Consider the following 15,358-nt stretch of genomic DNA (forward strand, 5'->3'; position numbering starts at 1 on the left):
ATATGGCCATTTTGTTCACTATCCAAAAATCACCACCGAGTCTACGCATGTCTTGTGAGGTTTTACATGTAATATTGATGACGGTAGAACAGTGGTAAATCTGAAAAAATAGGTTTTCCTTGGGTGCTATTTTGCCTTCAAACACCCTGCATGTACCTCTCCACTATGAGTGTTTTAGACCAAAATCTTATCTCATTGTAAAACAATGTCTCGAGCATCAGGCAAATTCATAATGATTTAATGTAGTTGCTGCTTGTCAAGGAACTTCTATATATTTTAAGATGTCTGGTTCCTATCACCACCAAAGTAAAAAATCCTGACTGAATAAGTTTCTCGAGAATATAGCATTTCACATCATTGGCAGAATTCCCTTTTAACATTTTTGCTTTGTTCTTGTTTGACACTGAAAAGAATGGAAAACAGTCGGAAATGCAGACTTGAACTGTTGGTACAGAATGTAAATTGAATGTAAATGTAATTTACCGCATGACTATCAATGTTAAAGTATTTGTAAAGCATTTAAGTAATAATATTGAAATAATATAACAAAATGACAGGAATAACTCTTGACTTCTAAGGGTTAACATTGTGCAACAAGATTGGTCAATCAAGAGGACGATGCTCCTATTTACTACAGAGAAAAACAGAGACATCCAGTAACTGAAAAACCCAAACATGCACAGAATGAACACAAACACAGACACTCACACTCGTCTGAACCCTCTCTATGTAGGTGACTATATGTAGGTACACAAACTGCTCTAATACAACATCTTATAAATGAACTGGGACAATGAAGTGAAAGAAGGTATTTCCTCTTTTTCAAGCTGTTTTCAAGACAAATATGAGGGAAAACTAACATCATAATTTGTGGGAAGATTGCTGCTTTTGAAATGAAAGCTGTTTTGAATTTTAATATTTACATTAGGACAAATAAACAGCTTAGAAGAAAGATAAAGGTATGAATTTTTACTCCATTGTTCCAATCTCTGTCGTATGCAAAAATTTGGGCGTCCCTGGTAAAATAACATGTTTCACTGATTTTCCAAGTGAAAATAAGTGAACACATTCTGCACATTTTATTGCATAATTACTGTTTATTTGCTGAATTTAACATGTTGGAAAAATAAAACATAAAATGTGGCCTGTGCAAAAGTTTAGATGTTATTTTTTCCCAATATGTTAAAATCAACAACTAATACAAATTGTGTACTAAAATTTGTAGAAAAATGCCACATTCAAGTTTTTTTCCCTGTAGAGGACGTGTTGACTTAATTTTACTTAGAAAAATCAACAAAACATGTAATTTGACAGAGGCTATTCAAACTTTTGCATACGACTGTACTGGAAGCCATTCACCTTGTCAGCAGATTTATGGCAATTTTAAAGAAAGCAACAAAATATTGAAAGCGCGTAACTAATACAAATGACACAAAATCAACACAAAAAGAGTTTGTTAGCTGCATTTTTAACAGGTATCTGGGTAAATACAATGTTTGCCTGTGTATGTGCATGTAGGTATTTCTATATTATATTGTATTTTATTACAATACCTACAGTATATTAAGCTAAATATTTCCTCAGTGCTTAATCGTTCATATTCTATAGCACGTATCATCACATAAAGCAACATATAATCTGAATATTGATGTCAGACTGACTCACCAGTGTGTTTATGTTTCAGTTGCAACATGTATTAACATAATCGTAATGCTGGGATTTTGTCCAACCTATTTTTGTTCAACCTAAAAAAATGACTTTGTGTAGTAACAAGTAAATTAACTACTTTCACTCACCTCAAATAAATACTCTGAACCACTGGTTCAGTCAAAGTCTTTATTTGAATTGAATAAAACTAGTTTAATTATGTTACCTCATGAAGTCATTTCTTTAAGCTCATGAATCATTTTTACAGTTTACATCATTCCCTGTTCATCCCTACAGTTCTATGTTCTTGTCTTTGAATATTCTACTGAAAAAGACTTAATTAAATAAATGGAAAAAGGAAAAAAAGTTTTATGTTCACAAATATCCATACCAAACATCCATAGCACTTCTGTGGACAACTGACTTACTGTGTCGCTCTCCTCGTCCCCTTGGGGCAGAGTTTTAGAGTCTGTGACATAGTGCAGAGGAGAATACACCCAGCTCCTCTCCTCCGGCGGCTGCTGCAGAGCCGCCCGGACAGCAGAGGGAGCCAGAGGCAGCCAGCAAAGCAGAGAAAAACAGAGAGGACAGCGCAGGACGTGACAGTTAGAGACAGAGAAGTAGTGAAGATGACAGTTGGAAAAATAAGACTTCTGTTAAGACATCATGACAGAAATATTATGGGATGGAAGATAACCAGTAAAATTGTTGTTGCACTATGTGAAATAAATGTGTCGTTGGTTTTTCAGGCGGCACAATATGTGATTTGTTAATCACTATCACAATACTGTTCTGTGTGATTCTGATACTGTAGAAGGCCACAATATGAAATGAGTCTCTAACCAATCCCACTGGGCCTCATTCACCAATATCTTCCAAGGTTATTCGTAAATGTGTTCTTGATAGAGGTCCTAAGAAAAAGTCTACGTCAGATTCATGACGTGTTCTTAAACCACAGAATTATTCATGCGTTTGTGCTCTTGAGTGTGTGTAGATTCTGTTCTTACTTAAAAACAAATCCCAAATAAGAAAACACTGGTGACTGTCAGGGTCTTCATGAAAACTGCGTAAGTGGGTTTTAAGAAAAAATTTCCTTTTAAGAAAGTTTGGTGAATGAGGCCCAATGTGTTTTGGGCATCTTGACCAATCATCATTCCTGAGTAGAATTTCTGACCTTTTGAGAAATCAAGCCTAATATTGATCTAGCTAGTAATGAAAACATGAATACATGTATCAGAAAGGGTCGACATTAGCTCTTGTTCGGTACTCCTGGACACAACATGGCACATTTTGACCACTAAAACACGTTAAAAATCCTGAGTGGCCACTTGCCTTAAAGAGTTTTTGCACTATTCTTCTGATTTGCTTGGACATGGAACCAACTGCATCAAAGCAGATTAGCTAACAGCTATAACACCGCGATAGCTAATGTGATGATGTGGTGACCATGGTGGTCCCCTTTGACAAGCTGGTCCACCTGATGTCATCTCTATGAGAGAAGGTTTTAACTAGAAAGGAAAAGTTTGTGAACAAACTTTAAGTTGGCTTGACAAAGCCAACGCTGTGAAATCCACAAGGTTGCTAACATATTTGTATTGAAATAATCATGTTATATATTGTATGTATTAACATATATCTGTTAATACATATATTACATATATATATTTATAAATTATGTGTATTAACATATGTATTATATATGTGCTAGTATGTCTATGAGCGACAGTGTGGCAGTTAGATTTTTAATTTTCAATTAATTTTTAATTAACACTGCATCATTCTTTTCTTATGGGAAAATAAATAGTGTTTGAATGAACACTGTCCAAAAATTAGCCCCAAAAGCACAATCACACTCTTCCTCTTTCCTCTAAGGCTCTAAGATCTTTTTTCAAGGTTCTAGCTGGAAAACTGCAACCCGAGAAAACAGTACAGAAAAGCAGAGAACAATAAAACGAAGTACAGTAAGTTGGATTAACAAAGACGTTAAATCAGCTGCCTTTACACTGAAAGGTTATTGCTGCAGTAGCTAAATAGCACCTAATGACATATAGTTGTATGCAGAAGTTCGGACACACCTGGCCAAAAGACAATTTGCTGAATATGTTGATTTTGAGGTGAAGAGAAATAAACAACCTCAGTAACTCTTTAAATAAATAAAAGTAGCATTTTCCTGTTTCTAGTTCTGTGATATTTCTGGGCTGTCATGAACGCAAAGCATGTTTGATATCTACCCACAGATTGCCAATGATGTTCAAGTCGGGTGACTGTGAGGGACATTCCAAAAGCTCCGGACTGCGTTTCTTTAGCGTTGCCCAAATTTTTGCATACAACTATAGCCTAGATCAGATGATAGCCTAGATCAGACCAGCCCCGTTGGAGGACCAGCATGGACACCACAAAAGTAATGTTCTTATCAAAGAAATTTTAAATTCATATTTCCTTTTCAAAGCAACACGTTTTTGGTGCTGAAGCGTGCTTGTTAATTGTAAATATGATCGGCCGAGAGGCCAGGGTAGTTGTTTATAGCTGTCCGTGGCCAGCAGGTTAAGAAAGAAAGCAGAGCAGTTTCAAGAATGTTTTCAGTAACAATATATAAAATGAAAAATGAGCTACTCCCACCAGCCAAAGAAGGAAGAGGAAAAGAACTGCTGAGTTCACATTCTGCTTTTCCTGCTTATGTTTTCCTAACGCTAAACCTGGCAGCAGCGGTGTGCATGATTTCTCTTAAACAACAACAACTACAACATTAATGAGGGATTCACTACAGGATAGTCTGCTAACAGCACTTACACTGTGGCCTGAATTTAGCGTCCCGGTGCGTCTAACAGGCTGACAGACACAATAGCTGCCATCTGAGAACTTACAGCAGCCAGACAGACAAGCAGAGAGTGTGTGGATGAGAAAAGAGAAAGAGAGAGAGAGAGAGAGAGAGAGAGAGAGAGAGAGAGAGAGAGAGAGAGAGAGAGAGATGGCATGAACAAATGAAATGAGAAATGACAAGAAAATAAATGGTCAAAATGGTCAAAAGATGGAGTTACAGCACATGCAAAAATGCACAATGTAAATGTTAAAACAGATATCCAGCAATCAGATGCATGAAGACACATGAACAGAGTAAGAAAAAAAACAAAGAGGAAATCTGAGTGAGGGAATGAATGAGATAATGAACAACATGTGACACAGGGTAGCTGGTATGAATGGATGGATATATGAAATATGCAGGCAGCCGGATTGGCCTGTTTCTCAGGGTTTCATTCAGAGTTTTGGAGATTTGTGCTTATGACCATCCAGGACAGCATGACGGCTCTCTACAAGTGACAGAGTCTCTCAATGAGTTATAGTAATGTCCTACTCCACTGTCTTTATAGAGAATGTGCTGATCCGATACCCAGTATCCATATAAAGACAGAATCCAGCAAAAAATCAACTGATTTTATTATATTTGGTATGTAAAGTATTATACTACAATTACAATTTCTTTATTTCAAATGGTCTAATTTTGCACATATTTGCACTGTAAGAAACGGCCCTTCTGTTAAGTACCAGTTCTTAATTTTTCAGTGTCAAGAAACACAGCAGAAAACAAAACATAGAAGCCTCAATAACTAAATACCACTTTTTTAGTAATTAGCATTTTCACCCTTTACCTTTCTTTTCAGGAGACGTTGACAGGAGGCTTTCAGATTTAAAAAAAAATTTGCAAAGTTATTTTTCCACACCTTCGAGGTTCAGTTGTAGACACTGGCTGCATTTTCACAATCCAAATAATCTCGATTACACATTTAGACTCATCATTCCTCAGATTCAAACCTTCCTCTACATCTCAGACTTCCAGTTTTTGGATTTTAAGATATTTGTTTTCTTAGTAAGGACTTCAACACTGGTAGATTTGATATTATATTATAGTGTTGGAGGCTTTGGTGTAATTTTCTGTTAAATATACGTTTCCTGTTTTTTCCTGACATTGAAAAATTGATAACTTGTACATAATGGCTGTTTTAATGGGAAAAAACAATGAAAATGGTGGTCTCTGACATTTGCACAGCACTGTAGACTTAACCCTTGTGTGGTGTTGGGGTCTGCGGGACCCATTTTCAATGTTTACCTAAAGGAAAAATGATGCGATTTATTATTATCTTAACACAGATTTCTTGGTCTTTGCTCATTTTCTGTGAAGAACATATAAAATACCACTTTTTCAGTGTCTTCACTCTGTTCACCCCCTACACATTTATATTACACATGTAGTGTTGGGTGAACCCGCGGGGAATAAAAGTGTGGAGGTGCTGTGTACCTTCACTCTGTTCTCCTCCTACATGGCCTGCTGTTACTGTGTGTGTGTCTGTGTGTCTATCTGTTTGTATATATGTGTGTGTGTGTGTGTGTGTGTGTGTGTGTTTGTGAGGGGGGACAATATGGACAGGCTGCTGACTGGCTACAGCTGCTTAAGGAGAACCCTACGCTGGACATTTGTGATACTTTAAACATCTGGTATTTTACATAAATTGTTATGGCTGTATTGATTATATATATGATATAACGCGGTGGGTCCACCAGACCACACAAGGGTTAACTTGTTAGCTACATTAGCCTTGTGCTCCAGTGCAAAATTACAGAAGCAAACTTCAGACTCCAAACATGTCTTGACTGTTCAAATGAACTGTTCATTTTAAACCTTTTTAAATGAGAAGAATATTGATGTTGGCGTCAGCCAATACTCAAAGTTTCCAGAAAAGAGTGGAATATCTAATCTCAACTCATTTGCCCGTAGAGAGTTTCTTTCAGTGCTGAAGGAGCTGCTAGAGTCCCGCAGGCAGCAGGGGGCTGGTGTGCTCTGTGAGTGAGCTGAAGACTGACAGTTGCATCGCTTAGCAACAGGGATGACAAAAGAGCTTTCTGTAACTACCTTCGTCATTACCGCTTAAACATAGTCATTACTCAGTGAGAGGCCTTAACACACTCATACACACACATATACACAAACCTACACACACGCAGGGAAAAATGAGCAGCTCCTGAAATAAAATGAGGCATTCTGAAACCAGGCTCTAAAATTAGACACATGATCCACACACATGCAAAGGTTACAGCACACAATGGAGAAGCTGATGAAGCTACGCTAAAGGTAGAAAACAGGAAACAACAGCGCACACGGACCCTCTTTAGTTCAGAATAAGGGGTAGATAGCGTTGCAGATCACTTCAGAAGCAATTACTCTGAACAGAGAATGAAAGGAATGAAAAGCCCTAACATTCGATCCACTAAAACAACCGTTTGAATGAATCGAACAGATAAAGTGAGTTGTAAAGTGCACTATTAACTTGCAGGTCTGTGAGCCAGTGAGGGACCTATTACAGGAGGCTAGAGCTACATGATCAGTAATGATTTTAGCTCATATAATTAATGTGCTTAATGTGCAGCTTGCAGCTCAACTCTTTTGAGTTAGGGGAGATGCCACTGAACATGAATACATATCTGTTAGGGGTGTACGATATATCAATGGCCAATATATTGTTCACCATAAAATGGGAAAATATAATCATGATATAAAAATTACAGCTACTAATTATAGTCAATAATTCGTACTGACACAAGCATAGACTTTAAGGAATGTGTGATTCTCTCAAACGTGACAAATACTGGCACCCAACCCAAAAATAAAATGATTATAATTGAATGTTTTCTTTGTTTGGATATACCAACAAATAACTAATAAATCTGAATGATTTGATTGATTTAAAATGTATTTTTAGTAACATTTTTGAAGATATGTGACCAAATACTCATCACTACAACAAAATGAGGTTTAAAGATAAATCTGTAAATAATGTTTTTCTCATTTCTTTTTACAATCTGTATGCTGTTGACAGGTATGTTAAAGCAATTTATTTATTTATATATATATATATATATATATATATATATATATATATATATATATATGACAATCATTAAGGTTTTTCTTTTTGCTTGTGCCACATGACATTTCGTTGTTTTGGTTCATTTTATTACAGTTTAAAAGTAAAACATTCAAGCAAAGAGATTAAACAGTTCAAAGTAACACAGCTGCATTTTTTTCTACTAAAAAAAATCGGTTGTGCTTCGGACACCTGCCCGAGCGGATGAATCTGATGAGTGGGTTAAAGAGACCTCAGTCAAAATTTGTTGAAGGGTGCATCTTCTGAGGATGTGAATTATCTACTTCTGTCATCATATCTTCATCAGCATAATGTCGATTCTGCAATTAAGACCTAAACATCGAGCCAGATTTTCTTTTTGAGCCTGTGCATGTGATGTTAATCCTTAAAGAACATGGTCCAACTAACCCTCGTAAAATCAACCCAATGCCTCTGACTTTTATTACAGGCTTTACAGGGTGACTCATGGCAGCACACGGACACCTTTTTCCAGACTTAGAAATGCTACTTCTTTCAATTTTAACAAATACATCTTAAATGGTGCAGCTTTAAACCCAAAACAAGACCACAAATGTTAATAGTAGGTGGCTTTTAGTTTTAGTTTAAACCTAGAGAGGCATCCAGTCTAAACTCTTAGACAAATGCTAATGGTCTGTCACCTCAGCTAATGTTGCTAATCTAGTCTTTTTTATCTCATATCTTTTAGCTTAAAATCAGCTCTTTGAGAAGAGTTCGCTGATACCAAAGTGATGCTGAAAGCTGTATGTCTTTAAATCTAAATGAATGAAGCATTCTATGTGTTACAGCTGTGCTTTGTACTGCCTGCTACATGACACAATGATGCACATGGTGTCCAGTTTGTGGCAGCCTAAATAGTCCTTTAGCAAGACTCTTAAAGCTTCCACGTGAAGGTAAGAATATCTGCTAAATATGTAAATGTTCATAATTGTCAAGTCTGATTTAGCAATGTAAATTTAATCAGTAATTCACTGTTAGAATTTTACTTCACACGTGGATCATAGTGTCAACCACAAGGAAGTAAATGACAGATTACTACTAGAGTCAGCAATAAAAATGGTGCTATTGGTTATCATTATCAGCCCAGAAATTCTATATCAGTGCCTCCCTAACTGTCTCTCCTCTGGTTTCAGCACACTGCAAGAGAAATAGCACATAAACCAGGAGACTTGTTAATAAAAAAAGACACCCCACTCTCACACTGGGTTTCTCACCAGGCTAATAACACCTTGTCCTCACACCAGCGATTCTGCAGACTGCAAAGATTCACAACATCATCACCAGTGACATCACAGATGCAGTAAATGTGGCTATGTTGCCTCAGTTTACCTCAGGCTGACAAGAACAACTGTCTTGTACCCGAGTTCTCAGGTTCAGCCCTCAGGCATCCGCACATTTTGTGCACATTTCATTTTTACTTCGGCACCCAATGTACCTGACCCCAGTCATAAAGTTTCTGACAACTCTGAAAAGTGGCTCAGGTGTGTTGGGAGAACTGTTCTGGGAAGCTCTAAAGACTAGACTGAGACTTTCTGCTGTAATAAATGAATATGAATGTATATATGACCACTGTGACCACACATGCTTATTAAGGGTGGGCGATATGACAAAAATCTTACATCAAGATAGTTTAAGTCTTTGTCACGATCCATGCTTGTCTTGTATAAAATATTATATTTTATAACATCTAAAGCTACCTGTAATTATTTAGCTTATAGTTACTACACACTGTTGTTGGTGTTTAGAAGCTCTCTATAATTAGCCTAAATCTGTTTTATAATATATGCAGTTGTTAAGTGATATGGGTTTTTAATTTCTTTATTTGTTTAATTCAACTATAATTCTCTCATATTTTTAGTGTGAACTTCAGCCAAGACTTTTTTATGACCTTTTTACCATCTTCACCAGGGGTGCCAATAATCATGAAGCCAGCTGTACTCAGAAAAACACATTGTGATGTAATATAGCAATAACATATGATCATATTGTCCGTCCTTACCGCTTATTTAAAGCAGTGTGGCAGCGCTTGGGGAAAGGAGCAGCAAGGCTGTGGGATTAAGTGCAAAGACAACTTACAAAGTAAATGTCAGTGATTGGCACATCATCGTCCTCGTCCACAGAGGAGCGGCTGGGGCAGCCTGAGGCTTGGCTGGTGCGGTCTGAGTCCACCACTATCCTCGGGCTGGCGGGAACTGAGGAACAGGAAGCTTCAGCAGGGGCTTCTGAGGCTTCACTGTGATTGTAGTAAGAGAGATAAAGAGAGAGAGGAGAGTGGTCATGGACATCATAGATGGACAGAATGAAACTACAGCTAAGAGGTTAAGAATGTGTATGTAATGGTTTTTGTGACATCCCAAAACAGTGAATTCAAAACAGGCTGTTTTTGCAGGTTAGTTTCCATATCTGTACTGTATGGACAGGAAAATGAAATACGCATTTTGAAATTTTAACAGTGTTTACATACTAAATCAAACAATTTTATTTCAATGAAGTGAGAAGAATTCAGGTTTTCATTGACATGGATTGATAACTAAATAACAAGCTGCAGTTTAAAGGGCTAAACCTTGCATGGTCACTTGACATGGTCACTTACTTAGTACTTAGTTAAAGAACACAATGATTCAAACTGTTTTAAATGTACTTAGAAGAGAAGCCAATAGGCAGTTGCTTCAGCACCAACCAAAGACTTCCATTGCTTTAGCACATGCCCACTGACTTCCACTGCTTTAGCACCTGCCCATTAACTTCAATCGCTTCAGCACTTCTCACTGACTTCCATTGCTTCAGCACATGCCCAGTGACCTCCATTGCTTCAGTACCTCCCTATTAACGTCCACTGTTTCAGCACATGCCCACTGATCTCCATCGATTCAAGCTTCTCCCTATTAACCTCCATTGCTTCAGCACCTTCCCATTAACTTCAGTTGCTTTAGCACATGCCCATTGACTTCCACTGCTTCAGCACATGCCCTGTGAGCCCCACTGCATCAGCAAATTCTCATTGACTTCCATTGCTTTGGTACACGCCCATTGACTTCCACTGCTTTAGCACACACCCATTATCTTTGATTGCTTCAGCACATGCCCACTGACATCCAGTGCTTCAGCACATGCCCACTGACTTATATTCCAGGACTGAGTTTATTGTAATGTGTCATATTGTACACATTTGTCTGATTGTCCGTGGTAATTAACTGTATACAATAGACGCAGCAGACAGAGATTAGGTTGAAAAAAGTGGGAGTATTCTTTTAAACTACCTGGAAGAAGCACTGCATACAATGAAGCATATCCAGGCAATCCTATCAACTTATCCTTCAGTCAGATTAAAGCATGACCACGTTCAAAGACACAAAAGAGCTGTGATTGGCTAAATCTGTCCGAGACCCTCCAATCTGGAGGTTGTCATGGAGAGTGTTTCCCACTGCAGGATGGAGCTGTGGCAGGTGAGAGGGTCTGAAAGGGGCAGATGAGGCAGATGGCTAATTCCCCCCTCTCACAGCTCCCTCTTCCTCCTGACCCATCTGTCTGTCATAGTGACCCACTTCTCCAGACTCACCCTGAATAACACATTTACAGCCATTTTCACAAAGCCCCACACTTTTAACCTAATTACTTAATAACACGAGACTGGGACAGATTTTGGCCGTCTACTGATCACTGCAATAACCATATTAGAGCATGTTACCCAACAAGGAGGGACAGACATTAATTTTACTAGGGCAGACTGGCTAGTCAAACCAGGATGGCCAAATGCAACAGAACATTATGACACATTAGTGTCAACAATGGTGAGACCTTGGTAAATTATATCCATATAGACCCATAGATTCTGCAGTTATATTAATTTTTACAATAAATCTGAACTGTGCAACTATACTGACGTGTTTTCTAATTAATTACACTCATACCAGTTTTACAATGACACTTTGCTCAAAATGAAAAATGTAACAATTACTATGCCTACTTGCATCTTACAGTTGTGCCACAGTAGGTTCTGGAGTGAGATTTTCCAGTTTAACCCTTTAAAATCCCAGGTTTATTACATACTAAGGCTTATTATTATTCAGTAACTACAGGGACTTCAATGCAAACTGGCTGAGCTGTTCTTAGGTTATAGAAGTGTGTAATAAAACTTTGGCCCCAGCATTTCAGACGATAAAGGCTAGAAAACCCCCTTCTGATGATGTATTTTGAAGGTTGGAGGAAGGTTATTGCCTTGGAATGGATTTTTGAGGGTGAGTCCGACCCCCCCCGCCCATTGACTGTAAAGGAAACCAGATAGTCGGCACTACTTCTAGGAAGCTGAATATCACATCTGTTATCTATTAGCCTTAACATTATTAGTACATCCGTAAATTTCTTTTCTTCTTTTGTTGTAATGGGGATTTGCAAAGGTTGTATGATGTATTTGCATAATGCATGCTGGGTATTGTAGTAGAACACTGATGGACAAAAACACAAAAAGTAAACAAAATGGTGACGTGATGCTGCACTGCAGAATATGACATTACACGTCAAATAACACATCAACCGATAGTTCTAAGCCGTAATGCCTTTAAGTAAAAATGCGAGTGCTTAGTTTTCTCTAAATAAACAAATCAAGCCAGTGGTTATAAGACCGGGTAAACCATATAAGGTGATTAAAGGGTGGGGCTATCTGCTCTTATTATAAATATCTCTCAATATTTTGTCATATTTTCTTGTTAAAATGAAAAAGAATTAAACAAAACATTATAAAACCCTAGAAAACACTGCACTAGTTCTGGCTTGCTCTGATGCTAACTGGTACAGTGTTTTGGACTGTGTGATGGATACCTGGCCTCTGGGGAGGGCTGCGGTGCGGTCAGCATGGGTTCGCTATCACGCCTCTTCACCTCCACCTCAACCGTAATAATCTGCTGATCATCCTCCTGAGTCCTGCAATCAGACCACCAGAGGGTGCCAGCACTCAGCAAACTGGCATCAATAACTTTCCTCACTCTTAATGGCAAACATGTAATGAATGGACACAGAAAGTGAGCTGGGATCAAAAAGCTAATGAATCAAGCCTGTGCCGTCTGTGCTGTTCCGTTTTCTGTTCTTTCTTTCATGAGAGGAGAACAGGCGGCCTGGCAGAATTTAGTTGAGAAATGAAAGTGAATCAGAGCAGGAGAGCGCTGCTGACTTACGTTCCGTCCTGGCTAGTCTGGGTGTGCCTCCTGGGGGAGAGAACAGACACAGTATTGTAGCGAGCTGAGCTGTGGCACTGCAAGCTCAAAAACGATGTGTTGATTAACCCCTGAACCTCCACATTTCAACTGCTCACTCTAACATCTGCATGCCTTACATACTCGCTTTATAATAGTTACTGAATAATGAATAGTAGTTACTTTACATTTTCAACCTTAAGATTAACAACGGAATAATAAACCCAGAGATTAAGGGGTTAACCACACACTTTGAGTTACCACCTTTTAACGCATTTTGTGTCAAGACAACATAGTGCACCTTTTATTTATTTATTTTCCAGTCAAAATGGCCATTAAGTACAATTTACTGATCTTTCTGAGAAGATTAAATATAAAATAATCCACTCACATAAGAAAGGGGAAAGTCAAGGGGAAATAAGCAAAAAAGTGAAAGTGAAAAAACTGCTAACAACCATGCAAGACCTGGTAGACCACTAAGGCCCAATCCCATTTCACCCCTTGCCCCTACAACTTAGCCCTTAGCCCTTTGTTTTGCGCGATATCGAAATACGATAACCATTGTATTATCTTAGTTTAATGTCATTTCAATGTATTATGGTCGTTTTCTTCATAACAAGCATAAAAAAATCGCTAACAGCATGCTAGTGTCTCAGTAGCTAGCTAGCTTAATTTCCCATTCCACCTTAAATAATCCAGCAGTGTTGACGCCTGAAGCGCCAGAATGTAACTGCTGCTCCATTTAAGCTGGAATGGGAAAATTCGAACAACAAGCTGGTGAATAGCCGACTTCAGCTTCGTATCACCAAATAATTAAGAGTGGGTGATAATAAATGATTGTCTTATCCCCCTCTTTGAAAGCATTTAATGCGCTAAATGTAACTGAAGCCCAGCAGTGAGGTTGCTGAAGTTTTCCCTTCTCTGCTCTCACTGAAGATGATCCAGGTCGCCTACAGAGCACTGCAAGTAGGCTATTAATGAAGCAATGTTTTTTTTATTTATTTATTTAAGGGTTGTCCCATTTCATAGGTCAAGATTTCAACCACTACCCCTTGTAACTCAGTTCCAAGGGGTTAGGGTGACACTCGAAAACAAGGGGTAGGGGTAAAAAGAAGAAATGGGATTTGGCCTAAAACTGTCCCCATCAGATAAACAGAGCTTAAAGCTTTTATCTTTGAGATAGAGGAGAAAATCAAGCTGCTTCAGATCTGAAAACATCCACAGGTGTTTCTGTCCATCCTTCCACTGTGAGAAGACAACTCAGTGCTATAAGTCTGAAAGGATGTGTAGCTGTCAAGAAGAACCTCACTGAGAAATGGAAACGAACAAACAATAAGAAAACTCACAAAGCAAATAAAGGAGTTGTGTTCTCATAACAATGGACTGACCATCCCAGAGTCCAGACCTCAACATCACTGAATGTGTTTGTGATTACTTGGAACATGAGAAGCAGAAAATGCAACCAACTAAAGACTAAAGACTAAACTCTGCAGATTTCTTTGAAACAAGGAAAGCAAGTATACCAAAAAGAACAGAAGCTGTAATAAAGGCAAAGAACGGACATAGAATGGAAATACTGATACTGAAAAATATTTAGTTAAAAAGTATTTAGTAATACTAATTTAAATTGTTAATGGCCGTTTTGACTGACAATTAAATAAACAAAGCTTGTAGAAGGACTTGCGGCACATTTTGGACAGTTTGGAAGTTGCACGGTAATCTTCCTCCACACACAAAATCTGATCCCAAGTGGTCACTGGAGATGCACTGGAGATACAAGATGTCTCTCTGCCCACTTGTGATCAGATCACTTTCGACAGACATAAATACCAGATGTTCACAAGGCCTATGCATTGATTTGAACACATCTGTTTTGAGAGTGAGTGATTGTAGCAGATAGCTGTTTTTTGTTGTTTTCTTTTTTACCTGTAGCGGGGGTGCTCGGAGGTGTCGGATGGAGAGCGCTCAGGGATGGAGAGGGAGGTGGTGGAGGAGAGTGTTGTGGCGATAGAAGCTGTGGTGGCCTCCTCAAATGACGGTGGCGTGCAGGGGAGCACGTCTGATCGCCCTGAGAGAGAGAGACAGAGAGAGAGACAGAGAGAGAGACAGAGAGAGAGAGAGAGAGAGAGAGAGAGAGAGCGAGCGAGCATATTTATTTTACCTCAGAAGAGCAGAATGTTTAGGTGACGATGGGTTACTGTCCCAAAACATATACATTTCACATATATATAAAATACAAATTTTACAAATGTTTATGTATCAGCAAACACTGAATATCTGCATTAGACAACAGTTCCAATATTGGAAATGCATACTGTCAACTTACCTTTTTATCTGTGTAATAAACTAATCACACAAATTAATATCTTATACTATATTAATACCTTATACTATATAATATTAATATATTATACACAGATTGGACATAACATTATAACCATCTCCTTGTTTCTACGCTCATTGTACATTTTATCAGCTCCACTTACTATATAGGTGCACTTTGTAGATCTACAGTTACAGACTGTAGTCCATCTGTTTCTCTGCATACTTTGTTGGCCCCCTTTTATGCTGTTCTTCAGTGGTCAG

At 38.3% G+C, this 15,358-nt stretch overlaps 1 protein-coding gene across 10 annotated transcripts in view; it reads right to left on the reverse strand.

Annotated features, from left to right (window-relative positions):
• pip5k1ca (phosphatidylinositol-4-phosphate 5-kinase, type I, gamma a) overlaps positions 1–15,358 on the reverse strand; it is a 65,073-nt gene that overhangs the window by 5,016 nt on the left and 44,699 nt on the right. For 2 of the 10 annotated variants that reach the window (XM_036587364.1, XM_036587370.1), the window contains exons 13-18: positions 14,699–14,840; positions 12,755–12,784; positions 12,402–12,503; positions 9,660–9,816; positions 4,438–4,506; positions 1,251–2,168 (exon numbers count right to left, since the gene is read on the reverse strand). In XM_036587364.1, the coding sequence (XP_036443257.1) occupies positions 1,947–2,168; positions 4,438–4,506; positions 9,660–9,816; positions 12,402–12,503; positions 12,755–12,784; positions 14,699–14,840 (722 nt within the window). In that variant the 3' untranslated portion in view covers positions 1,251–1,946. Of the gene's footprint in view, positions 1–1,250; positions 2,169–4,437; positions 4,507–9,659; positions 9,817–12,401; positions 12,504–12,754; positions 12,785–14,698; positions 14,841–15,358 lie in introns of those variants that run through there. The other 8 variants (XM_036587371.1, XM_036587369.1, XM_036587365.1 and 5 more) reach the window with 8 other exon arrangements.

This window comes from Colossoma macropomum, unplaced genomic scaffold, assembly GCF_904425465.1.
Source record: "Colossoma macropomum unplaced genomic scaffold, Colossoma_macropomum, whole genome shotgun sequence".
NCBI classification, from domain to species: domain Eukaryota; kingdom Metazoa; phylum Chordata; class Actinopteri; order Characiformes; family Serrasalmidae; genus Colossoma; species Colossoma macropomum.